At 38.9% G+C, this 27,796-nt stretch overlaps 1 protein-coding gene across 2 annotated transcripts in view; it reads left to right on the forward strand.

Moving 5' to 3' along the window:
• The window catches only part of Fmn2 (formin 2), a 265,685-nt gene that overhangs the window by 126,259 nt on the left and 111,630 nt on the right, over positions 1-27,796 (forward strand). For both annotated transcript variants that reach the window (XM_050142986.1, XM_050142987.1), the window contains 4 exons: positions 802-863; positions 24,799-24,890; positions 25,042-25,171; positions 26,518-26,664. In XM_050142986.1, the coding sequence (XP_049998943.1) occupies positions 802-863; positions 24,799-24,890; positions 25,042-25,171; positions 26,518-26,664 (431 nt within the window). The remainder of the gene's footprint in view (positions 1-801; positions 864-24,798; positions 24,891-25,041; positions 25,172-26,517; positions 26,665-27,796) is intronic.

Raw genomic sequence — 27,796 nt, forward strand, 5'->3', positions numbered from 1 at the left:
TAAACACCTAACCAAACCTTCACCAGATAGTTTGGTTAAGCTTGCATGCATGAATAGTTATTGACATGAAGCTAGGACACAGTGATTCAAGGAATCATCTGCTGACCTTTCTAGCAGTACACTGGAAAAAATCAAATTTATTTAGTTGAACAGTGAAAGACCCATTTATCCTTTTTCTCTGACATTTGAGCAAGCCTCATGGGATGTAGTATCTGTAATGACTTAGTGAGGGTTACTATTGCTGTGGTAAAACACCATGAACAATAGTAAGTTGAGGAAGTAAGGATTTCTTTGACTTAGGCTTGTATACCATAGTTCAGCACTGAAGGAAGTCAGGACAGGAACTCAGGCAGGGCTGGAACCTGGAGGCAGGAACTGATGCAGAGGCCATGGAGAGATGATGCTTACCGATGTGCTCTCCGTTGCTTACTCAACCTGCTTTCTTACAGTTCAGGGGTGGCACCCCATACCATGGACTGAGCTTTCCAGCATCAATCACTAAGAAAATGCCCTATAGGCTTCCTTACTGTCTGATCGTATGGGTGCATTTTCTCACCTGAGGATCCCTCCACCCCAAAAACTCTAGATCATGTAAAATTGACAAAAAAAATTGCCCACACATTGAACAAGTGAAATGTTTTAAAATTTGGCACCTGAGCCATTGAAATTCCTAGGCCTTGGTCTTTGGAGTGGGCAAGTGTACATAACTGGCGGTCATGAACACTTTGCCTGGCACAATTAAACATTTCACAGCTGCTGTATGGTAATTTACATTCTTTTCTGTGCCCTTTTTTTCCACAGCCGTTGTGAACTTGGACAATTCGGTGGTTGACCTGGAGACCCTTCAAGCTCTCTATGAGAATGTAAGTAGAAGTCATTCCTGTGTGATCTGCTGAGTACATGTGTGTGCTCACATGTCTGGCTGTTCTAATGTCCTCTGAGGAAACATAATCTTCATGTAGTTCTGTATGTTCAAAATGCTTTCTAGGGACATATTCAGCAAATGTGTGGTCCCAGGGTTTTCAGAGCTGACTCTAAATTGCTGCTTTTAACATTATGCATGCTTCCTCTTCTGAAATAACAGCAATGATGGTGTGGGCACTAACTTCAGCCAAACATTGTTCTCTGCCCTTCACAGATTTAGAATTTTTTCTCAGTTTTCACTCTTTCAAAGAAAACTAATTTTACAATATGATAATATTTGGTGCAGGACAAATTTGGGCCTGGTGTCTTTTTTTAAATGTTCTGTACAAATTTATTTATATATATATATATATATATCACCAAATATATATATATATATATATATATATCACTATATGTACACACACACACACACGGCTTATTTTATTTAGCAAAATGCTTTCAAACTCCGTCTTTATTGCATCATGTTTGTTTCTTTTTCAGGCTGAAAAATATTGACTATATGTGTGTGTGTGTTTGTGTGTGAGTGTGGGTTACAGTTTATTCATTCATCTGTAAGACACAGCATAAAGCTTTATTTGGAGCATTTTGAACAGTGGTTCAGTGATCAAGGGAGGGCAGATACCTGCCTCCTAAACACATTGGTGTTAAATCTTTTCAGTCAGTGTCTAGAAGCAAGATTGCCACCACTCACACAGTATTCAGTATTCACAGACTTTCTTCTTTTTACATGTTGCTCTTCTGGGAGATGTGGCGTGCCATCCCACTGTAAAGTCAGTTTATGTTTCTCTGATGATTTGCCATGCTGAATACATACCTGTTGGATAATTCTATGTCTTGAGTGTCGAGTGTCAAACTCAGGCCATCACACATGGCAGCCGATGCCTTTGCCTGCTGAAACATCTCACCATCCTGGTGTGTTTTTCTAATCTTTCAATCGTCTAAGATTTTTTTTTCCTCGTGACTTTGCTTTTAGTCTGATTTTCTTGTAGTTAGTGGTGTTCTCTTTGACTTGGATTTGGTTGTAGAACTCTGATCTTCTTCTACCTGGATATTGATTTCTTTGCCCAGATCAGTCATTATTTCAGTCATTATAAATATGCTTTATTTTTCTTTTTAGTTTTTCTGCCCTTAAATTCTTACCTTACACTGGTTAGGACTGTTGATGGTATCCTTTAACTCATGTGGGCTTTCTTAATTCTTTCTCTCTCCCTTTTCCTCCTAATTGAAACCATTGCCTCTCAACTGATTCTTCAGCATGGACCTTGATCTTGGAGTGGCCTATGGCAGTCTTTCTCTCCTAGATTTACTTCAAGAATACTATTTTAGGTTCTGTGTTAAAATTTAGTTTTGCTTGTATGTTGTTTATTTGTATATTTTTGTAGTTTATTTGACTTTACGGTAAGTTTTCTAAATATTTTTTTGTCATTTCATAGATCTGCTTTTCTTTGAGAGTCCATTGTTAAATTTTTTTAATTGCTTTTAAAGGTGTTTTGTGTTCATGTGTTCTGGTTTTTACACATTTTCTGGCTTGAGTGTTTAGCTCATGATTGTGGACAGTCTACTCAGAAATGACCCTGGGCAGGCTCAGCTCGACTGATTACCGTGGTCCTCATCTTTTTGTTCTGAGTTCTGGCTAGACAGCTTCTCAGTTCCATAACACTGCAGTCACTTGTGTTTTCGCCAGGACATAGGGGATACACCCTGACCAGATGGTACCGTTGTTTTAGTGTAGCAGTTGGTAGCATTACTTAATAGGTCTGGGTTTAAAGGAATTTGTGTGTGTAATTAAATGGCAGTGTGATGTCCTGGTTGTCAGATTTGGACAGCTCTGTCCACAAACAGTTCACATCACTTTCGCGGTATATCGTCACAATTAAATACCCCAAGCATATCTAAGGGGTGTATACATTTACTACCGTTTCCCCATTTGAAAGCTCTTTCCTCACTCTGAGATTACCCCAGCATCTTTACCCTTCACCTAAGGAAGTATTTCCTCATTTTCAGACATAGATTCTTTTCTCATTTGTCTTTATCTGTTCAAACCATCCATGAAATGGGGTAACTTCTATTTTATCATTTTACATTTTATCATTTTTATTTTTCTCAAAAATTAATGTTTTTTTTAAATTTGTTAATCAACATTTTTCACTTATTTTGCATACAGACCATAGTTTCCCCTCCTTCAACTCCTTCCATTTCTGACCCCTGACTCTTATCTACCCCCATCCCCATCTACTCCTCCTCCTTTTTCATTCAGAATGGAGCAGGCCTCCCATGTGCTTGAACAAAACATTGCATATTAAGTTGAGGTAAGACCAAGCTCCTCCCCAGATGGGGGGGGGGATTCAAGTTTTAAAAATCAAATGTTTATCAAGTTTAATAACTTTTTCTTCAAATTTAGTAATTTATCTTTAAGCAAAAATATTGGCACATAGACACTTTTAAAAGATAGCACAATGGCCCATCAAAATATTTCTAATGCTTCATAGTGAGACTCTTGTCTTCATAATAGGGAAAGAAAAAAAGGTTAGGAGCTGGAACATATAAAAATGTTTACATTTTTGAAACATCTCCACAGGGAATTTGGTAGACAATATAGAGGGAGTTCAAAGAGAAATAAACGTGTCTGTCTAGTAAACATTTGAAAAAGTTTGTATTCTTAATAGTCAACAGGCATAGTAAAATAAGACATCAATGAGATACGTTTTCTTAACTCTCCAATCAAAGAGTATGATGGCGTTTCAAAACTAAGCAAAACAACGGTGGAGTCAAAAGAAAGTCCGTTTTATGTATCTGATGGTACAATCCCCATGAAAACAATTTGGCACAATCTCCTAGACGAAGATGCACTGAACATGCAGTCCAGGACTTCTACCCTTCATGCTGCATTCTCAGCAGGCTGCCAACCACCAAACACGTTTATAGGTTCAGCACATGGATCCACTCATACGTGTCTACTCTCTGAATGCAACTCCAAGACAAATTGGCCTAGATCAGAAGAATTAAGAGAATTTTAAAATACAGTTTCAAGCTATTAAGCTTTAGAACAATTTGTTTCACATGAGAACAGCCTACCCCCTTCATGCTTCCCTTTGCTGTATGTGAATCTAAATATAAATACAGTGAACATAAAACCAAGATCATATTATCATTGTGCAACTAATGTGGAATAATATTTTCCATATGAAGCAATGTGTTTGCTCTTGTTATTTTTTCTATGACTTGAGAAAACCAGAAAAACAAGTGAAAGGGGGAAAATATTTTCCTTGCCATTCCTGGAAAGTTGCTGAGACTTTTGTGTGCTATAGCTGTGCTATCCAACCTCACGTGATCTTTGGGGACGTGATATTTTATGGTCACAAAGAAACTTTGCTTGGCTGTATTCATCCTAGAAAAGCTGGTTATGGAGTTGATATGGCTGAAGTGCTCGTGTTTGTCACTTTTTTATTTTATTTTTTTTCTCATAGTTTTCATGTCTGCTATGCCTCTGTCTCCTCCTGTCTCATTATCTTTGAATTAAACAGTTTTACAGGGGAGTTTCCTACTAGTGAATTCCCATAGTTTTTATCTGATAGTATCTTCTTTCTCATTTTGGAGGGACAGTCTTGCTGTGCATAAAATTCTTGACTGATTAGTAAGTGTAATCCATATGGTAAATGGATTGGCTCACTGACCCCTAACCTCTCAGTTATATGGCATGAAATATGCCAATGAATATGGGTCTTTGTATGTTATGTGTTGCTTCTCTTTCCCACTGGAGAGATTATCTGTGCCAAATCTTGGTTAGAATATGTCTTGGTGTAAATCTCTGTTGTATCAATTTACCATGATACCCAGTCTCATGAAAGGTTAAAGAATCTTGATAATCAACTTGCTTAGACTTAGGGTCACCATGGCAACAACTTCTGGGTGTGTATTTTGGGGAGTTCCTCTTTGGATTGCCCGAGGTGAGATGACCCATCCTAAAAAGGAGGAAATGATCTGAGCACCAACATTCAACCCTGGCTGTGGATCCAATGTGGATCCAATGTAACCACATAACCAATACATGTGGAATTGAGACAAAGAACAAACTCTCAAGTTTTATATATGTATGCATATTAGAAAAATATATATGAAAGAAATGGATTTGAGGACAAGTAGGTCTGTATTGATTTTTCAGAAAACTGAACCTGCCTACGGGCCGAGAAAAGAACAGATATGGGATTGAGTTTCTAAAGAAGTTTGTTAGGCATGAGGATGTCACTTTAAAAAGGGGGAGAATAAAGGGAAAAAAATATCATCATTGCTTCAAGTGATTTTTCCAAGTGATCTGGAGATGTGGATCAATGTCCAGAGTGTCCCTGAAGACAGTCCAGCATCATCCTGTCCCCAGTGGCTGTCTCTCCTGTTATAGACTAAGGGGATGTCAGGCAGGCATGTGGCATAAACTGATTATAGGGTGGAGAGAGTAGGCGGACAGCTCAAAGTAGTTAGCTTTGAGGCCATGTCCTCTCTTGTCTCTGCAACTGTCACTATTACTATTCTAACCTTACGTGGAGTTGAACTTCTTGGATGTTTATATTCTAAGTATTCATCAAATTTGGCAAAGCTTCAGCCATTAGTTTTTCATTTCCGTTCTCTGTTCCTTTCTTCCTGGGTTCCAGTGTTGAGTGTTCATGTTCCTTGTGTCCCACAGTTTCCAAAGGGCCCTTACGATGTTCTTCAATCTTTTTTCTGTTCCCCAAACCTGTTATCTTCTCTAGTCCTAAGCCCAAGTTTGTGGATCTTTCTTCTGCCTACTCAAGCCTATCTGCGTTTGTGCAACCCAGGTGGAAGGCTCCTCTCTGTCACTATACCTTTATACCTCTTAGCACCAGACTTTCATTTCCATTCCTTATTTATGTATTTATTTATATTTTTAGATTTTCTGTATTTTTATTGATGCTGTAATTTTGGCTGCCCATTGTTTTTCTTGCTATTTCCATCTCTTCTTTGAGGTGTATAAAATTCCCTCCCATCTCTCTCTCCCTCCCTCCTTCCCTGTCTGTCTGTCTGTCATAAGTACCAGTTCCTATAATCCATGCCAGTTTGATCTAGGAACATGTAGGTGGCTGGGTGCCATAGAGGTGGGATGGGAGATGGGTAGCTGCTAATAGGATAAGAGCTAAATTGGGTGACTCAGATTCACCCAACTTAAAGCCCAATTCCTCTCCTGTAAGTAGCAAACTTGAAACAGACTCCAGAGTCCCTAAGAAATTGCATCAAGAAGATTCTGCTATTACTAGTTTCTGTCAAGTGAGAAATCTGTTTTCTATGATTCATACTATGTTGTATTTCCAGGACCCTCCCTTAAAATGTTGAGAAGTAAAATTTAAATATTTAACTCAGATATTTATTAACACATTCCCCTTTACATCATGAAGCATAATTCTAATCAGTATCTCAAATTTTTTATATATTATTTGAGCACCTGTATGTCATCTTGTGGTTGGCATCCGCTGGCTGTGTTTTCCCCTAAGAGTATATCTCATTTTTCTGTGCTTTGGTTTATTTGATAATTATATTTTAGACAATACTTATCCATGTATTTAATTATTAATTGCACAAAATACAACAATTAAATGAAATCAGTACTCTTTCTGGTGTATATAGTGTGTTTTTTTTTTCAGAAAAAAGTAATCTGATTTGTTTTTAAATACCTATTATCTAGGATTAATTTTCAGCAGCAGCCGCAGTGAAACACTCTTGTTTTGTAGCCCATATTGAAAATACATTGCACAATTTAGAAACAAAAGTAAAAATAAAATATGAAGGTTGAGGAGATAGCTGAGTGGATAAATGTATTTGCTGAATAAATGTGAGGACCAGAGTTCCCCAGAACCTGTGAAAATGCAGGGTGGGCATCACAACCACCTGCAATTTCAGTGCTCAGAAGGCAGAGAAGTAGATTGCCAGAACAAAGAGCCAGGTGACTAGCTAGATTAGTCATATCAGAGAACTCTGGGTTCAGTTAATGGAATTGACCTCAAAGAATAGGGTGGAGACTGATCAAAGAACACTCCTGCCGTTGAGTCTGGGGCTCCTCATGCATCATCACCCATCTGTATATGAACCTACATGCACACATGCATATACGTACTTGCATGAACACATGTGAACAAACATACAGCCATATATACACACTAAACAGGCTTTTCCTTTTTTTAAAAAAAATGCAACTACTCAGTCTTTAGATATGTCTAATTAAATGATAGTCTTCAGTTGGAGGACATCTTTAGTTAATCTAGTAAAGACACTTGTATACCATTTAAATAATGCTACAATAGGACATTGCAATAAATCCAGATTTGCAGAAACATGTATTATAAAGCATCATGGCTATGCATATCATGCAGTTTTAGGATCATAATATAGTCAGTGTGTGTGTGTGTGTGTGTGTGTGTGTGTGTGTGTCCCGGTGTTCATTCGCGTATCAAAGCCAAAGGTTAGTATTGGAATATCCTCTTCAATTGATTTATAACCTACCAGTACAGGTTTAAACAAGAAACAGAAGCCAGAAAATATTGCAAACAGAAAAATTTATTATAATGAATAACTGTCATGTGATAGGAGAATTCAGAGTTAAAGTGACATCTCTCATCATAACTTGGGGCTAAGCAAGCATATCTAGGGAAGGACAAATTTGAAGGGGGTCCTTCAAGACTGGTGAGCAGATCTCACTGGGGAATGTGTGCTTGTAGCCCATTAGTTCGTTTGGACCACTACTAACAGGCAATCAGAAAACAAGCTTTATGTGGCAGGTGGATAGACTCATGGCGTTCTTACACCTGTCAGCAGTGCTGTAATTGTTAAGATGCTTGGAATATAGGGTGGACTTCCAAAGTCCAGGAAACAAACCTCAGGGGCCAGCTGGGCCATGGTAGTGGTCAGAGAGCCTAGGCAGTGGTTGCACGGCTTCCAAACAGGCCCTGCACAATGTGAGCTGCTTGGGTAGTGTCAGGGTGCCCTCAGCTGTCCTCTGATGCCTCTGCTGTGGGTCAGGACCGCAACAGCAGACAGAAAAGGCTGCTTTTCAGTGGGAAGATGAAACCTTTTTCTGATGTAGCTCCTCTAGTGCCTCCTACAGGCTAAACCTAATGCTCTGTAAAGAAGGAAATGGCGTAGGTTCCAGAAAGTAAATTGCGAGATGAGCAGCAGTAAAAGGGCATAGATGATAACAGAAAAGACCCAGGATTGTAGACACATAGTCTTATCTGGCATGTAAGTCGTATGTTGTTTGTGACGCCATGTGACATTATTTCTATGAAGAGTGTCTGGAGGGGTTCAGCATGCATACACTTAGTTTTGGCATAGATTTTCTATGGAAAATTTTAAAACTTTATTGTATTGACATATTTATAATAATTTAAATAAAGCTACCTGAATAGGTCTTTCTTTGTGTATGATCTCTGAATAGGCTTCATTTTGCCTTACAAATAAGGACATTTGAGGGGGCATGCAAACTTTATCTAGAAAAAAAATGTTTTAATTGCATTTTTTACAAATTTACGAGAGGTAATCTTTCATGGCATTCCACTACTTACCCTTGGGGACAAAGGATACAGCTAATGTGAATGCCTTCTCATAAATACACTTTCTTTTTGCCAGATGCTTAAATGCCAATGGACTGTTTTAAAGTAGTTGTATTTGATCTCCCTGAAACAGATGGAAGTATTTGTTATACAAACCTTATTTAGAATGTAATCTTTTTTTTCCCTCTCTCTCTCTGATTGCATATGTTTGGCAGTGAGCTTTCCCTTCTAGATGTGAATGAATTTTGGGCAGTCTCCAAATCTAAACACACCCTAATTTCAAAAACCACAATCCTGAGGGCCCGATTCCTGTTTATCAAGGAATTAAGACTTCGTGAAAACCACATAGTTACTATATGCAGTCCACTGTAATGAGGATTTAAAAACAAAAACCTTTATAGTTTGTTTAGGGTTATTGACTGTCATTAAGTTCATAGAGCCAAGTCTCTGCAGTGTATAGTTAGTTAAATATATTGCTTCTGATTCTTAAAATATACTCATATTATGGCATGGTGAGTTTATTGAGTGAATAGAGAAAGATTCTGGGGTAGCAAGAGGGTGAGTTATTGAGGTGCATTTTCCTTTCTTTTCTTTAGTGTATGGAGTGATTGACATTACATCTAAATGCATCTGAGATATCCATGGACAAGTGTGAGCTGATTTTTTTTTTTTTTTTGCTTTTCGTTTTATTTCATATTGAGAAAAAGGAACAAAAGCATCCCAAGTTGTTTGTAAAAAGAGTATTAAAACGAAGCTAGCCCTTGGAAGTCAATCCTATTAGAAGTTGAAATGAAGAAAAATGTGAGTAAAGATAGGAAGGGGGAAGAATCCTACACCCCTGTGTAATTAACTAGCTCTAATCCAATTTAAAGGAGGGGGGAAGGCAGGTAGGGCAGAAAGAATAAGAAGTCTAAATTTACACTTCTCGGGATTGAATTTCACAGGCATACTTTACAGTTTTAGTAATCTTCACTTAGGGTGGTACTTGACATACCAGCACACACTAATCTGGAAGAAGGCCGCAGCGTGTCACATGATACAGCATCCTGAAAAGCGTATACCGTGTTGCATTAGTGGAAATGAATTGGATTAACCATCTGTGTTCCTCTTGTGTCCGAGAGGAATTGAATTGATTCTTGTTGTAAGCAACATTTAGCCATCAGGTTCTTCAAACAGACATGTATTGGCTTAGCAAGCTCGCTGTTTTAAAGCTCCTCGCCTCTTGCATTTGGCTGTTCCATTGAGCTGGTTCGTGGAATCCCTGTAAAGCATGTTCGCTTTTACCTACAAATACGTTGAAGGTAAATTTCAGAATTAAAAACAAAAAGATGTAGATGTTGAGTCATCCACAGATTGGTTCCATAGGCTTAAAAAAAGAATAAAACCCCAAACTCCAGATCCTAAGATGACTGTGCCTGTTTGTGAATACCCAACTGTGTTGCATGAGTTCCTAGAAAATGAGTTAAGCCGATTAGCATTGCTGCAGTGGTAACTGGAGAATGCAGTTGGTTGCTCTACCCGCTTTCCCCCTTCTCTTACTCTTAGGTTGGAGCTGGATAGCTGGTTTCCCAAAGGTTTCTTTGCTGGTCTCCCGAGCAGTTGCTATTCACTGGGAGTGGCCATTGCTAATGGCTATTTGCAGATAGGCATGCCCTGCAGTTTTCTTTCAAGGTTTGTAGCTGACAAACTGGGTAGTTTGAGTTTTGGCTGTTTTCATATGTTTGCTTTTAATTCTATATAGTTCTGGCTACTTCACCATCTTTCAGCTCTCTGTCCTCCAACCACCTGACTGCGCTCAGTTCCTCCAGGTGGCTTTGGCTCACACCAGAGAAGCAGTGAGCAGAGCGCTTCTGGAAGTCCTTCTCCAGAGGAAAGGCCATCAGACCTTTTGTTTCCTTTCCATCCTGTTTTCCTGGCAAACTTGTTCCTTGTGTCAGATGTCTTATGGGCTTACATCATGGCTCCTCCTCATTATTCACTGCTCGCTGTTAGCCGCTTGTCCGGCCTGTGTACTGTGCTCATAGTCTCTTGATCATGTTCATCCTCAGCTTCTCCAAGCTCATGAATCCCCCCTCCCTTAGTAATATCTGTGTTTGACGTGCAGTGAGTGAAACAAAACCATTCACCAAGTGGAGATCCACGAGCATTTATTGTATGTGTTTAACATACCAGCCTGAACGAATTCCTTTGCATGTTATTTGTTTTTGAATACCAGGCTTTGGAGCTGAGGAGATGGCTCAGTCAGTCTATTGCAGGCATATCTCTCTTTTCTTTTTTATATATTTTTTTATTGAAAAAATTTCTGCCTCCTCCCCGCCTCCCATTTTTCTCCCCCTCTCTCAACTTCTCTCCCCCTCCCTCTCCAGTCCAAAGAGCAGTCAGGATTCCCTGCCCTGTGGGAAGTCCAAGGTCCTCCCCCCTCCATCCAGGTCTAGGAAGGTGAGCATCCAAAACAGGCTAGGCTCCCACATGCCTAGCCAGTATATGCAATAGGATCAAAACCCAGTGCCATTGTCCTTGGCTTCTCTCTTTTCTTTTATGGAGATTTGGGTAAGATTTCCAAACCACCATTTTGACTAGAAGTTGAGCATTGCTTGTTACTTTAGAAAATGGTCTATGGCTTCATTGTTAGTGTCCCAGAAAGCAGAATCTAAGAGCATGGTGCAAAATCTGTTAGCCTAAGGGAGATACACTTGCGTTCCTTAGATTCTTGCCTCATAGTTTTCTTTCTTTTCTTTGTTTTGTATTCTGAGACAGGAGATTCTTTTGTATCCCTGGTTATCCTAGAACTTGCTACATATGGAGACCAAGTTGGTCTCCAACTCCCAGAAATCTGTCTGCCTCTGCCTAAGCCTATACCAACAAACTTTCCTTCTCATATTTTTAATCAGTGCTTACCTTATTGCATTTGAAGATCAGCATCTTCCTTGCATGTCAAGGAAGCCAATTAAAAGAGTACTTGTTACCCCTATCACTTTTCTCCTCCATATCCACTCACTCAGCCTCCAAGTTTGAGGCTAGCCGTGTCTACAGAGCAAGTTCCAGGATAGCAAAGGCTGCACACAAAGAAACATTGTCTTGAAAAACATAAATGTGAAGACCCTAGAGAAATTAATCACTTAAAGTTGGTTACCTCATTGCATCCCTTGAGGTAAGTGTTATTTTTTTTTTTTTTTGTATGAATGCACCACCACATGAGCTGTGTGCAGTGACTCTGGGTACATACTCTTTATATCCTGGTGTCAGTTTTCAATTCCACAAATCCAGTACAGAGTTTGTTCTTGCAGCGATACTTATAATGTCTCTCATCTGATCTTTAAAGTAATGTACTAAAAGTACTTTCTATTCACGTACAAATAGAAATCTTCTGATATCTGCAGGTAGTACAAACTAGAAATTAAGTAATTGCTAGTGTTATGTGATTCATTTAATAATGTAAATGCTTAGATATGATAGAACCAGACTTTATGTCCCCTCTCCAAAAAAAAAAAAAGAGGGTTTAATGGTTTAAGGAGGGGATGCATGACATCCAGTTACAGCTGTGAGCCCAGACATCAGTTGACTAGAAAGAGGGGGGGGGGCTATGACTGTCTATACAAAAGTCACATTCTGTTGAAAAACACTAGTTTAGCTACTGACCTTTTTTTTTTTTTTTTTGGTCCATACTGACCAAATCAAGAGATATTTCATGTTTCCATTACTTAAGGAGAGAGAAAAAATGGAAGAAGAAAGAGACATCACTGTGATCATCTTCATTCCTTAGAGAAGTAGACAGAGATGTAGTCCTCAGTAAATATGTCTGCAGCCCTTCAGTGCTGCCTTAATCCCAGCTTTGATCCTTGCTTCTATTTCTTCTCATGTTTGAGTTCTAAATGTAAACCTTGCTCAATAATAGGAATACTTGTTTGTGTCTCTTTTTATTACACAGTCCTTTGGTCCTTTCATGGCATCCCCTCCTGCCCATGAACATGAATTTTACATCTTTGTGTGTGGTGGTGAATTGTTTATATGTTCTCATCAACCAGCCATCATTTTCATATAAGTTCTCTTTCTCTGTGGTCACCTTCTTGCTTTTCGCTTTGACAGCATTAACAAACCTTTCAGCTCAGGAGGATGCAGAAAGTGTCTCTTGCACATACACGCTCAACCGTTCAGCAATCTGAAGAGGACAGACTCTCTGACACACACATTAAACATTCCCCAGTAATTTTCCATGACGGCAGGCAAACATTAGTGAAATGGTACAGTTGGCTAGCAGATATAATAAATTTTTTCAGCCTGATGCCATAAATGTCTGGTAGACCACCCTTACATTCTTTTATTCTGCTGAAGTTAAATGAATGTACTTAAGTCTAGAAACATTGTGGTCTATGTAGAAAACTTCCAGGTTTGGCTTGAGTATTATTATGTAAAAAGAGGATTTTTTTTTAATTTCATTTCTTTCCTTATTTTATTTTATTTTTGTAGTAGTAGCAGAGCGTGTGGGAAGCGCTGTCAATGGAATTCAGGTTTCTACACAGGCTAGGAAAACGTTCTTTCTCTGAATTACGACCTCTGCTCCTATGGTTTTTTAAAATACCTCCTATGAACCTTGCTTATCACTGAAGCTAGATCCTGAGTTGAAATTACATTACGCATGAAGAGAAAAAAGAGTGGATGCCTTTGACGTATGATGCCTGATACGGTCATCAACTTTCCTTGCTTGTTGCTCATGATTACAACAGCTGAAATTTAATTGGGCAATAAATTTATTAAAGGAGTAAATAATTAGCTCTCTTAATCAGATATAGACCTCCTCGGATGTTTTCCGTCACCGGACTGACATAGGAACTTGAGCGGTTCCAGATGGTATCTCATGTATGTTTGTTTCTGAATTATTTTGTGTTCTTTCATGTTTACACATAGAGTTAAATGTTCAAAATTTGGAGGTTCCCCTCAAATATTCTAGCTATTGGATATGTAATGTTCAGTTTTTATAGTACATGAAAGCCATTTTTGAATTCACTCAGATGTTAAGTGGTTTTGTGTATTCCAAGAACAAGATCCGCAGGAAGTAGTATGAGGATCTGTAGGACGCTATACTGGTTACTTTTCTATTGTTTTGATAAAGAAGCTTACTGACTCTGGCCTGACAGCAAGGGAACCAGCATAGGACCAAACTAGGCCCTATACATGTGGGCGACAGTTGTATGACTGGAGCAAACTGGGGCCACCAGGATTTATCTCTACTGCTTGTTCTGACTTTTTGAATCCTATTCTCTCTGGAGGGATACCTTGTTCAGCCTAGTTATAGTGGGGAGGGCCTTGGTCCTACCTCAAAGCAACCAATGTGCTAGACTTTACTGACTCCCCATGGGAAGCCTTATCCTCTGTGAGGAGTGTATAGGGGGTGGGATGGGGAAGGAAGGTGGAGGAAGCAGGAGAAGGGGAGAAAGTGGGAACTGGATTTGGCATGTAAAATTAGAAAAAAAAATGGTTTTTTTTTTTGAGTTAAAAAAAAAGAAAAAGAAAAGAAACCTGACAAAAGTTAGTTGAGATGGAGTTTATTTGGGTTTAAGGCACTGTCCATCATGTTTGGGAAGGTACAGTAGCCAGCCTGTGAGGCAGCGGGTCTCATTCTCTCCACAGTCAGGAAGCCCAGCTGTTGGCATTCCACTCATTGTCTCCTTTCTCTTCAATCCCCAAGCACAGCCCATTGAATTCCACCTACATTCAGGAGGAGTCCTCCCTTCTCAGTTAAACACTCCGGAGACTTCATCCCCACAGACAGCCCTTAAGGCTCATCTCTAATGTGATTCTACATCCTGGCAAACTGACAGACAGGATTAATCATTATTACCAGGAAACAATCCTGAAAGATTTGAGGATTAGAAGAGGTGTGAGCTGGCACAATAACCCAGTAGATAAAGCTACCTTCGACCTGACCACCTGAGTTTTATTTCTGGAACCCCTGTGGTGGAGAGAACTGATTCCTACTAATTGTCCTTTGACTCCCTCTCACCCCACACCAAAATAAGTGGGAGAAAAGGACAATTAAAAAGGTGTAAGTCAGCAAACGTTAACATCCTTACCACATTCTCTTGACTTTGCAGTGTACAAGAGGATAATTTAAGTGGCCCTTTAATAATGTATGTGTTTTCCTTTCAAAGTCCCAAGACCAAAAAAGCTGTTTAAAGATGCAAAGGTGACATAATTTACATATTTATATTTCATTATTCACAAAATGAGAGATGCCATCAAATCTCATGTATTTCACAGGACCTACATGGCTCTGTACCAGGTTGTATTTGCTTTTTTTTTGTGAATGGTGACTGAAACCGAATGATCCTGGCCTACTGTGGTCAGTGTAAGAGAGTTCCATCGAGGAAGGGAGGGAGTCAGTGAAGCAGCATCAAGTTCTAAAGCGTATTGGAGCTGTGGAGGTGCTCGTGGTGAGCTGGCGAGTGGGGTGACGTTTAGATATTGGAAAGTATTGTGCTGGAGAGAAGAACTATGGGAGTTCCTAGATTTAACTGGGTAGAGGTGTATAAAGAAACTGGTTTGAGGATGAGTAAGGATAGATATGGTCAGGCTGCTCTGGGGTAGCAGAGCGTCCCACATGGAAAAGACAAAACCATTTCTGAGTTATCAGTGGAACTGGACTTAACCAGAAAAGTTGCCACAGTGATGTGGGATGAAAAAGACCTGGGTGAATAAAAATACACTTCTGTGTTTCATAGTTCTCTAGGGCAATAAAACCAATATAATGAATGTATATTGAAGGAAGGTTCATTTAATTGATATACTCTATGGTGTGGGTGGCCCAACGATGGCTGCTGACACTGAGAGGCTGAGAATCAGACAGTTGCGTAATCATAAGACTTAGGACGGATTTTTCCTAAGCAGTCCAACTCAGGTACTGAAGCATTGGAAACTTCCAGGAGAGCTGCTGGTCTTCAGTCTACATCAGAAGCCGAAATGAGCTGGTTTTGATACCAGTGGAGGAAGCGGCAGAGGCAGCAATAGGAAAGATGCACTTGCAGCAAGAGTGTAGACAGTCAGGCGAAGAGCAAAGTTCTCTTTCCCATCTCCTTCTTCTTTGGGATCCCACTAGAAAGGTCATCCACACTTAGGGTGGGTCTGCTCACTTCAGATAATCTGATCAAGAAAAGTTTCACAGTAATGTCTGGTAATATTCAGTCGATTCACTATCCAGTCAAACCGGCAACAAAGCTCATCCATCACAACAGTATTGAGCTTTCCAAACAGAACAGACTTTGGAAACCAGATAAAATGAACACTCTGGCCTTTTTGATCTTTCAGTTTTGCTTAATTTTTTAATCATTATAGATGCATAGTAAATTACAAAATAGTACACCGATATCTTAATCTCTTATCTGGTTTCCCCAAGATAGTATCTTAACAAAAGTAAAGTTGCAATGGAAATTGCACTGGTGCATCCAGTGGACTGATTTGGATTCTGCCCAGTTTCCATGCACCCCTGCTCTGGGGTAGAGGAGGTGGCATATGTACTTGTTTGGGTAGAAGGTTATTATCCTTTTCATTACGTCTATTTCTTTATTGCCACAATCAACATACACAATTCTTCGATCCTTAAAAATGTCCCTTATTATACCCTTGCCTCTCTCTTCTCTTCACCCATGGCAACAGGGCTGTACAATACACAGCAAACACTTGATGTCTTCCCTAGAATTTCAGCAAGCTTGTGTTCTAATTCTTGCCTGGGTCTATTCATGCTTGTGTCTAAAGGAGGTAAGAAATATTCACTGGGAAGTGCCTCCTATGTAAAAGAAGAAGTCGGCAGCTGATCTGCACCCATCCTCATGTTGCCGGACAATCTCTAGAATTGTCTTTTTTTTTTTTTTTTTTTTCCCATTCAGTACAGTGTGAGTCTTACAAGATTCACCCAGGTTTCAAGTCAGAGATAGATTAGGGGTTCTGCCTACTCCTGGGACAGTATTGGGCATTATTAAAGAATCATGAAAAGCTGATAAATTAAGCCAATATTTATCATCAGTTGCTGAGGTGCTGATGACAGAGATGGTGATAAGGAGGCAGAATGGCATAGCTAGCTTCCAAACCCATCACGGGTGACTCAGTAGGGAACTCTGAGTATTACCCTATTGACACAAAGGAGAGGATGGTGCAAAGCAGGCAGTTCTCTCCACAGAGAATATCTGTGGCCATATGACTAGGTTACATGAGGCTAATAATGCATGGCATATTGCTGATAGTCCCTGGTAGTAAGTCATAAGCCCACCAGGATGCCGGCAGTCTCCTGTTTCATGGAAGAATCTGCTTGAAGACTTGTTCCTGGTATTTATAGTTGATTCTCTTAAATGATAAAGTTTGGGAATTAAAATGGAATCCTTCTACAAAGTTCTTAATCAGTTGTATAGGGCAGCGCTCCTTGGAGCCTCACCTGGAAATGACAGATATAATATGATTACATCTCGCACCTCAACTCAACCCTTTCAGACCCCATTTGTTCTCCTTCCTGTTCCTTCAAATGTTCAAATGTTGATGGTGCATGAAGGCAGGGAGAATTACCCTCTTTCAAGGTGACTGCCTTTCCTGAAGTAGCCATGTGGACAAAGAGACACACACAAGTGAGCAGCACTCAAGAGGGAAGTTCCTTCAATCAACCACAACCGATGTGATAATAAGCAATGCATTGTCTCTTGAAGCAGAGACACGGGCAGAGGATGAATACAGAGATGCAACTGCATACATTTACAGCCAGCTGAAGTTTCTTCTAAACCAAGCTGCGTGTTTCAAACTCCAGATAAGTTTTGTCTCACACTGCTCCAAAGGGCCTGACATTGCTTCTCTAGTTCCTGTTGCAAGAAAAGATAACATCGAATAATTCTTGAATTGATTCCTGCCAAATGAGGTGGGGAATCTTTCTGCATACTCAATGATGAAATAATACATTGCCTCCGGACTCTTGGTTGTGATTTAATAGAAAAAATAAAAGATTTTTAAAGGTGTATGTTCATAGAATTTTGAAAAGATCTGGGACCCATCTAAAACAAGTACTTGCTATATTTCTTGGAATTGTCTGGATGTCTCATAGCCTCCCGAATTTATCTGTAATCTTGTGTTGTAGATGCTCTTGTCTGGGCCCATTCATGCTCGTGTCTAAAGGGAGTTGATTATATCCATTAAGAAGAGCCTTTTTTTTGTAAAGTGGTGAAGAAATCTATGGCTGATTTGCAACTGTCTTAATGTTGCCAGACCATCGTGCAGACAGAGATACATTTGCTGTCTAGGATATTGGTTTTGCATACTGTATCTCTGGATCATTGAAAACACTGTTCAAGAAAGCCTTCCTGTGTTGGATCTGAAGTTCACCCTGGATGTCTACATAAGTGCCCATGTGACCATTATTGGAGCAGCAGATTTAATTACAGTAGAATTCTTACAAGTCAGACTTCAAAACTGTCTCTCAGGAGATGAATTGAAAGCCCTCTTTTTAACCATACAGTCCATGTGCAGCTGTCCGGGACCTTTTGGATCAGAGCAAGGGCATGCTGGAGGCTGTTAAAGCACCCCTGGACATTTACTTATAAGTTCTAAAGAGAATGGGAAGCTATCAAAAATTTCCATCCCCTCCAAAAACATGTTCAACATTATTAGTCATCAGAGAAATGAAAATCAAAACAATTCTGAGATTCCATCTTGCACCTGTAAGAGTAGACAAGATCAAAAAACACTGATGACAACTTATGCTAGAGAGGTTGTGGTGAAAAGGAAATACTTCTGCATTGCTGGTGGGAATGAAAACTTGCACAACTCCTTTGGAAGTTACTGTTGTGATTTTTTTCGTAAATTAGGAACAACCTTTCTCAAGACCCAGCAATACCACTTTGGGTATATATCCAAGGGATGCTCAATTGTGCCACAAGGATATGTGCTCAACTACGTTCATAGCAACATTGCTTGTCATAGCCAGAACCTAAATGCCCTTTGATTGAAGAATGGATAAGGAAAATGTGGTACATTTACACAATGGAGTACTACACAGCAGAAAAAAATGACATCTTGAATTTTGCAAAAAAAATGGATGGATTTAGAAAACATTATTTTGAGTGAGATAACTTAGACAATTAGATAAGAAAGACAATTATCACATGTACTCACTCATAGGTGGTTTTTAAACATAAAGCAAAGAAAACCAGCCTACAAATCACAATCTCAGAGAACTTAGACAACAATGAGGATACTAAGAGAGACTTACATAGGTCTAATCTACATGAGAAATAGAAAAAGACAAGATCTCCTGAGTAAATTGGGAGCATGGAAACCTTGGAGGGAGGATTCTAGTGGAGAGGCAGGGAGAAGAGCAGAGAAAAATGTAGAGCTCAATAAAAAAAGTAATCAGGAAAAAAATACCATGATCTATTGTATATACAAAAATGACTATAGTTTTTACTGTGTTTCTTATTCTGTTAAAATACAAAATTTGAATACTGTTCTTTCAAGGTCTCTGAAGAATTTTGCTGAGTTTTTGATTGGCATTGCTTTGAATCTGTAAATTGCTTTTTGGTAAGATTGCCATTTTTACTATGTTAATTCTACCTACCCAAGAGCATGGGAGATCTTTCGACTTTCTGGTGTCTTCTTCATTTTCCTTCTTCAAAGATTTAAAGTTCTTGCCATACAATCTTTCACTTGTTTGGTTAGAGTTACTCCAAGATATTTTATGCTATTTGTGGCTATTATGAAGGGTAATGTTTCTCTGATTTCTTTCTCAGCCCTTTTATCATCTGAGTACAGGAGGGATACTGAGTTTTTTGAGTTAATCTTGTATTCTGCTACATTACTGAACATGTTTATGAGTTGTAGAAGTTCCTTTGTAGGATTTTTGGGGCCACTTATGTAAACTATCATATCATCAACAAATAGTGAGAGTTTGACTTCTTCTTTTCCAATTTGTATCCCCTTGATCTACTTTTGGTGTCATATTGTTCTAGCTAAGACCTCAAGAACTATATTAAATAGATATGGAGAGAGCGAACAACCTTGTCTTGTTCCTGATTTCAGTGGGATCGCTGGGAGTTTCTCTCCACTTAGTTTGATGTTGGTTGTTGGCTTGCTGTATATTGCCCTTATTATGTTTAGGTATGTTCCTTGTATCCCTGCTCTTTCCAAGACATTTATCATGAATGCAATGACTGGTAAACAGCATACCTTTGCATAAATGAATCCTCCAAATTCCTGTGTTTTTTTTTTCTATTTGATTTTTTTTTTTTTTTTTGAAAAGCCAGCATCTGTGGTTACCACAAACTGGTAGGCTAGAGAAAGAAGAGTCTTTGGGTTCCAACAAACCTAAACCATCCAGTTAACGTCTGGGTTGTGGTACAAATTTCAGTCATAGTTTGAGATAATTTGTATGGTTGAAGATAAGGGTAAGAATTTGAGACCTCAGTAGGTATAAAAACACCAGACGTTTACTTGATCTTTCATGTTTTGCAAGAAGAAATCCAGGATGACGGGCCAGGAACAGTTAGACATAATTAAAAAGAGCACAAGTCAGCTTATTAGAGTAACGTCTATCAAATCTAGTATTTTAGACCTCATTCTTGTACTTTCATGCTCATTTCTGCGGGTTATAAGAAAACGTTCTCAAATGTTAGAGGAAGCATTTTCCTTACACTAGGTGAAGGTATAGAGGACTTAATTCACACATACTTTGGATGGGTATCATCCTCTTTTTGTATCTACTTTATGTGTACTGTCATAAACAGAACTGATCCCACTTCAGGCATGCACAAGTATCAATGTTAGAGATTATTTGACCTCATAGGGCCCTTCAGCGTACTACTAGGATGATAAATAATTGCTATAATTTTCCCATCATGCCTTCAGTGTTTATGCTCACCCTTGTGTTTCGTGCCTTCTCTCTCCATGTGCTGGCTAGATTTATATCAACTTGATATAAACTATTGCCATCTGAAAAGAGGAAACCCCCTTTGAGAGAATATCTCTATGAGATCAGGCTGAGGGTCAGCTTAGAGAGCATTTTTTAAATTAGTGACTGGTCGGGGTCAGCCCAGCCCATGATGGGTAGTGCTATCATGATCCTGGGATCTATAAGAGAGCAGGCTGAGCAAGCCATGTGGAGCAAGCCAAGTAAACAGCACCCCTCCATGAATTCCACATGACTTCCCCGCCTCCAGGTTCCTGCTCTGTTTGATTTCCTGTCCTGATTTTCTTTGATTATGACCTGTGATATGGAAGTATAAACCAAATAATCTCTTTCTCTGTCAACTTGCTTTTTGGTCATGGCGTTTTGTCATAGCAATAGAAACTCCAAGTTACTCCCTGAATCAGAAATCTACCTTCTGCTGACGTTTATTGCTTGTTTATTTGTTTCCTCATTTAATCCTTGCCTAAATTTCTATTCTTTGTTTTTTTTTTGTTTGTTTGTTTTTATTTTTTATTTTTTTTATTTTTTGAGACAGGGTTTCTCTGTAGCTTTTAGTTCCTGTCCTGGAACTAGCTCTTGTAGACTACTTTTTTTTTTTTTAAAGTTACCAATTGATAAATATATGCTACAAACCATAGTAGTTAACAGGATGTAAAGATACATAAGACAGGATATTTTTCTCAGAAAATTTACACTTCAATCTAGAAAGTCACGTATGTGTTTGTGTGTTTAGCTCTCATCATCGTCATCATCGCCATCATCATCTAGATACCATGGTAAGCGCAGGAATGGCACAAAGCAAATGGAAACCTCATTTGCTCAGTCATCTTGGGAGAATATTCATTAAAATGAAATCAAGGGGGTCAGGACAAGCTTTCCCAAGATGATACTGAGACAAAACAAAGTGTACTAAATCAAGGTACATGAAGCACATTCCAAGTAGAAGAAACTCTGGGTCACCCAAGCTGCTGGGTAGATGACTGTGCCCCCAATAGTCCCTAGGAATGAAAGAAATAGAGCCACCCAGCAGCAGGTCCTGAAAGCCAGATCTTCTTTATGAAGTTTTCTCTGGCTGACTTAACCCAATGTGCTTTTCCCCCCAGCAGAACAACACGATCAGGGTATTGAGCCACTGACAGCTCAGGCTGACCTAGCCCAATGTGATTTTCCCCGGTAGAATGGCATGATCATAGTATTGAGCCACTGAAATCTTGGGCATGGTCATTAGCTATGAGAAGTAATATCAAAATGATAATGAGCCTCATCCCAGGAGAACCTCCGGGATTGATAGTGAATGGGAGAAGAAGCAGAGTCTGAAAATATTTAAAAATAACTTATTCCGAGAACTTACTTCTTCTACTTATAACTCCATGGTGGGGTCCTCTTGAAAATTCCCTTATTTCAGGCTACATTTATAGAAGCAATCTTCTAGAAGCTGAAGTGAGATTTAGAGCCCACATGAGAGATTTTTCTCCCTCTACGGGAAGGATACTGTATTGTATGTAAAGTCTATTTCAGTCACCAGAAACCTACTAGAAAAGCCCCGGCTGCCTGCTAGCTCATGCCCAAAATAACAACACATAAATCGTATTCTTTTAAACACTGCTTGGCCCATTTCTATCTAGCCTCTTCTAGGCTAATTCTCACATATTAATTTAGCCCATTTCTAATAATGTGTGTAAGCACCCCAAGGTGCGCTAACCGGGAAGATTCTAGCCTCCGTCCATCCTGGGTCTGAGCTTCATGCGTCTGCCTCAGAGCACAGAGCTATCGCATGTCTACCCGGGAGAGCTGAGCATGGTGTCTCTGCTCCAGCGAGCAGAGCTATCGGGTCTGTCTGAGGAGTCTTACCTCACTTCCTCTTCCTCCTGTTTACTCCTCCCACCTATGTTTTAACCTATCAGGGCCAAGGAATTTCTTTACTGCTTAACCAATGAAATCAACAGATTGATATATGACACTCCCACATCAATGACCCCACTGGAACATGTGAAGCGTCGGGTCCTGCAGAGTGATACCCTTTTGGTCTCCATGGGTTGGAGCAACCACAGGATATCCAAGAGGAATTTTGAAGAGGGTCCAGTGATGATGGTGTACTAGAAAACAAAGAAACCAGAGCAATATCTCATTGGAATAAAGATTTGCAAGCGAAGCACAGAGGACAAAAGCCTATACTATGTGATATAACATGGCTCCCAATGCCACTAAGAAGAACGAAGAAGAGTTGGAGAGCTGGAAAAGATGGAAGGGCAAAATGATCTTTTGTTTGTTTGTTTGTTTTGGTGGAGGATGCTGACAAGTTGAAAGGGAAGTGAGTGGAATTGGGGTGTGATGTAAAAAGGTACCAATATAGAAATTAGGTTAAAAAACAGAAACAAAAGAATGATTGAATTACTGACTTCAGTTTCTTAAAAACACATGAAATGAATTTTGACCTTTGATTAGGGAAGAATTTCTGGCGAAATTTGAAATGGCTCTGCTGCACACTTTGCCATTTTGCACCAAGCATTCATGTGAAGTGGTATTTTCTGCATTGAAGTTTATAAATTGCCAGTCAGCTCTGAAAAACGTGCAAGTTGTCCCACATCCGACTGCACAAATGCTCATACAGCATTTCATTTCCTATATAAAACAAAACAAGCACATCCATCTTACTACATGGAAATGCACAGTCATGTTTAATAAAGTGGTAAATGTGTATATAGATATCAAAGGTGTTTTAAAATGTCTTCATGATCTATTACCACCAAATTGATTTTGTATCTTTTTACATATCTGTACACTCAGACTCACAAAGAAATTTTTCTTGGGCAAAGTGGAGATAGAGATAAAAGTTTAAGAAGCCCTTTTACATATAATATAGTATATGAAGGATTTTACATTTAGTAATTGTCAATAATCTCTGGCTTAGGAAGTGACTGCGGCACTGCCAGATAGCCATTTGCCTGGAAGGCATTGTTTTAAAGACTTAGGGGAACTTGAATAGCTTGATGTGTTTCATAGTGTGATCGAGTGTTTCATAGTCATGCACACACACGCGCGCATACACACACACACACAACACACACACATATACACACACAGGCATTTAGGTAAGTTCTCTGCCAAAATGTGTGAACAACAGCATTTTGTTCGAGAAACAGCATCAAAGCAGCATATATAGTTATGTAGCTATGTTGTAGCTAGCTGCTCTTTTTTCTTTCTCATGTGGTTTAAGGTATAGAATGAATGTGGGCTAATAAATAGCAGATAGCTTTCATGTATTTTTTTTTAATGAAGAGATAATGAAAACTAGAAGACTATATCTAAGTTTATCTACTCATAGTCTTTGCCTTGTCAGTATTTACAGGCTTAATATTCTTATATTATTTTGGTCTCTCAGGCCAGTAAAATAGATACTTTTTTTAAAGGATATTTTATAATATGGCTTCAAGAGACATTATGATGCTAGCTATGAGACTGATTCTTTATACAATTGAGTAATAAATGATTTTTGAGGCTTATTTTTTAATATGTGTAAATGTGTATATAAGCATGTATGTGTGTGCGTGCATGCGTGCACATATGAATGCAAAGGCCTACAGAGGCTAAGCTAAAGTGTATGATGCCCCTAGAGTTGGAGTTACAAGCAGTTATATGGAAGATACAGTATGAGCTCATTGGACACATCTTTGTGAGGTGTAAAATTATGTCTGGATACAAATAAAACTGATATCAATCATTGTAAGAAGAAATAAGTGTACATTCATGGAATTTCTCAGCCCTTCACTTGTATTAAAAATGAAGATGATTCTCTCTGAGCGTGAGGAAACAGAATGACAAATATGTAGCTTACAATGATAAGGAGTAGAAGGAGACAAAAGCAAAACATGGCTGGAGCTATTTTCCTATCAAAAATCATGTTCAACAAAAGCATGAAAACCTTTCATTTTGTTTCATGTTTTAATAGCTTAATTACACTTTTTAAGTACAACAAAAGCAATACACAATCCCTGCAGTAGTTATTTTTTCAGACATTTAACATCAAATTACTTCCAAATTTAACTTGTTTGAGATATGAATGAGAACTATTAAGTTAAAACAAAATTATGACCTTCTAGAATATAATATAAATAGACAAATTAATGAAAAATACTATTTTATGTTTTAATAATATCTTTCAGATCACTAATAGTCAATAGCATTATGTGGGGAATTTAGGCATGATCTGGATTTTATTACGCATATCTACACTTTAAAATGCCTCACAAATTGCCAAGTTTTAATACAAACAGATGCTAAGAAATTAAAATATAGAGAATTTTACTGTATTGTGATCATCATTATCTAAAGGAAACCCTTGAAGAGATTTTTTTTAAAAAAAAGACACTTGCTTTGTTTTTCCAGAGAGCACAGTCAGATGAACTGGAAAAAATTGAAAAGCACAGTCGATCATCCAAGGACAAGGAAAATGCCAAGTCTCTTGACAAGCCTGAACAGTAAGTGTGTCCTGTCCAGAGACCTGGGAGGGCAATGTTCGGCTTCTCAGCAATGGGGAGTGATGGTTCCTGAGTGCATGTTTGTTATAAAGGAAGTGCCACTGTTAGGGTAGCTTAAGCTTTCCCTCCCTTCTTGCCTTTATCTTTCTAGGTTCCTGTATGAGCTGTCTCTAATCCCCAACTTCTCAGAACGAGTCTTCTGCATCCTGTTCCAGTCAACGTTTTCAGAGAGCATTTGTTCAATTCGTCGTAAACTGGAATTGCTACAGAAACTGTGTGAGGTGGGTTCTGGACCAATTGTGTTCAGTCATGTTCTTATTTATTTTTTTTGATTCTTGTTTACTTGAAGTATTTGTAAGTTCAAAGGATAGTAATCCCACGTGAAAGAATATTTGGGGACTAGGCTTCCGTAATAAAGTATGTGTTTAGACATATTCAAAGGGCAGTGGGACCACACTGAGATGCTGGCCATTTTGTATCCATCTCCTGGAATCTCAGATACCAATGGTTTTTAACGAAATCAAAGCCCCATTTTCCATATTCCCTTAGATATCACACTTCCAAATGGAAGAGGTCTTTGGGTTGTTTGTTTAAAATGACCCCTCAGTAAAGTGTTAATATTTATTGTACCCAAATGATTTTTTTGAATAGTCATTTGACTCTCTGGAATATAAATACTCTTCTGAATACAACAAATAAATTTTGGACTGAGGAGGGGACCAAAATTAGCGTTTAAAGCATTGCCGGGCGTTGGTGGCGCACACCTTTAATACCAGCACTCGGGAGGCAGAGGCAGGCAGATCTCTGTGAGTTCGAGACCAGCCTGGTCTACAGAGCTAGTTCCAGGACAGGCTCCAAAGCCACAGAGAAACCCTGTCTCGAAAAACAACAACAACAACAAAAAACCAAACAAACAAACAAAAAAAAGATATGAAAAGCAATAGCAGCAAGCACCAGTCAGCCAGATCTTGGCTTCTAACTATCATTTTAGATACACGCACACACACACATGCATNCGAGACCAGCCTGGTCTACAGAGCTAGTTCCAGGACAGGCTCCAAAGCCACAGAGAAACCCTGTCTCGAAAAACCAAAAATAAAATAAAATAAAATAAAATAAAATAAACAGAAGTGTTTCTTCTTATTGGGGTAAATCATCTCCCAGAACAGAGAGATACTATCAGGAATATCTTCAGAAAAAGTGGCACAAAAACCCGAAGACAGACAGGCCTGGGAGTGGAGAGCGTGAACTTATGGGTAACAAACCTAACTCTAGAATTCAATTTTTATAACTGCTTTTTGGGATTCTACAGTTTGTGCCAGAAATCTGTGTTGTTCCAGACATTGAGACAGTTAAGGATGATAGAGATGATGTTGTTTTATAAAAATTCTCATTGTATGTGGGCTAGAATGGCATCTCTTGGCTTCCACACTCACGCTTGTTGGTTGCATGCTGTTGCAAAGCTAACTTTGAGACACTGTTTTTAAAGTATACAAAATAATCTGGAAGGGAACGATTTGACTGTCACTCAAAACTATGAGTATAATATAATTAGCTTGATATTGAGTTTAGATGATTTAAATAAAATGGCATGTAAGAGAAAAATATTTGCCATCCTGTCTTACAGACATTAAAAAGTGGACCAGGGGTCATGCAAGTCCTGGGTTTGGTTCTAGCCTTTGGGAACTACATGAATGCTGGAAACAAGACGAGAGGACAGGCAGATGGTTTTGGACTAGACATTCTGCCGAAGCTAAAGGATGTCAAAAGCAGCGTAAGTATTTTGTGTTAATGGTTACACCAAATTGAGGACATTTTATTTTTAAATAGGCTTGGGTTTAAACAAGGTACAAGTATCCCTTTCTGTTCTGAGGTCAAAAGTTTCACTCGCACATGCATGCACACAACACACGAACATATATTTATGCTACTTTTGAAGTAGTATCTTATATAGTCCAGAATAACCTCAGACTTGCTATGTTAGTAAGGATGACCTCGAAGTCTGCATCCTTAGGTGTGACCCTCTATTTCTGGCAAAAGTTCTGTTATATTCTGCACTAGGTAAAAGTCAATCATCTGGGTATCTGTCGTTTAAAGGTGTGATAATTTTCCTACCAGAATTGTGAATCCTCTGTGTAATGAGTAATTATATTTATTTTTTTTTACTAAAACTAAGTATTTCTTCTTTTATCAAGCCTGCTAAGTTTGTTTTGGAGTGTTTGGTTTGAAGCTGAGGACTAGTCATTTTTAGTGAATTCGAGACTCTGCCTGTTGTCTTTTCTTCTCTAGGCAGTATAGAAAATAAAACAAGCATGAATGAAAGTAGTTCATAAATAAAGTATAAAAGATGATCCCATTTTCCTGTACACTGTTGCTTCTACTGGCATGTATGGCAGTGTCTAAGTCTGATTGTAGACTTAGGTTTTTTGATTTTTGTGGGTTTTTTTTTTTTGTTGTTGTTTATTTTCTGGTTCTCTTTCTTTTGTTGTTATTGTTTTTTGTTTTGTTTTATTTTGTCTTTTTTTTTTTTTTTTTTTTTTTTTTGCTATAGGGTTTCTCTGCGCAGTCTTGGCTGTCCTGGAACTAGCTCTGTAGTTCAGGCTGGCCTCAAGAATTCCACCTGCTTCTCCCTTCCAAATGCTGGGATTAAACACGCGCATCCCTACCACCTGGCTGACCTAGTTATTTTTAACCCTACTTCCCTGAGGTGGTTTCGCTGCTGTTGTTTAGAATGAATACTGAGGAGACTTCTGGGGTGGACATGGAGGGGTAAGATCAGGCATAGCCATCACAGATGGAAGTCTGAGATGGTAAACCTAGAAAGTAAGAGTTGTGCTTCCCTCCATGAGAATTTCTGCACAGAAAGAACACCAGGGTGGGAGGACATATGAGAGGACTTTTAAGTA

The sequence above is a fragment of the Alexandromys fortis genome, unplaced genomic scaffold (genome assembly GCF_014885135.2).
Source record: "Alexandromys fortis isolate MF-2015 unplaced genomic scaffold, M_Fortis_MF-2015_v1.1 scaffold_51, whole genome shotgun sequence".
Classification (NCBI taxonomy): domain Eukaryota; kingdom Metazoa; phylum Chordata; class Mammalia; order Rodentia; family Cricetidae; genus Alexandromys; species Alexandromys fortis.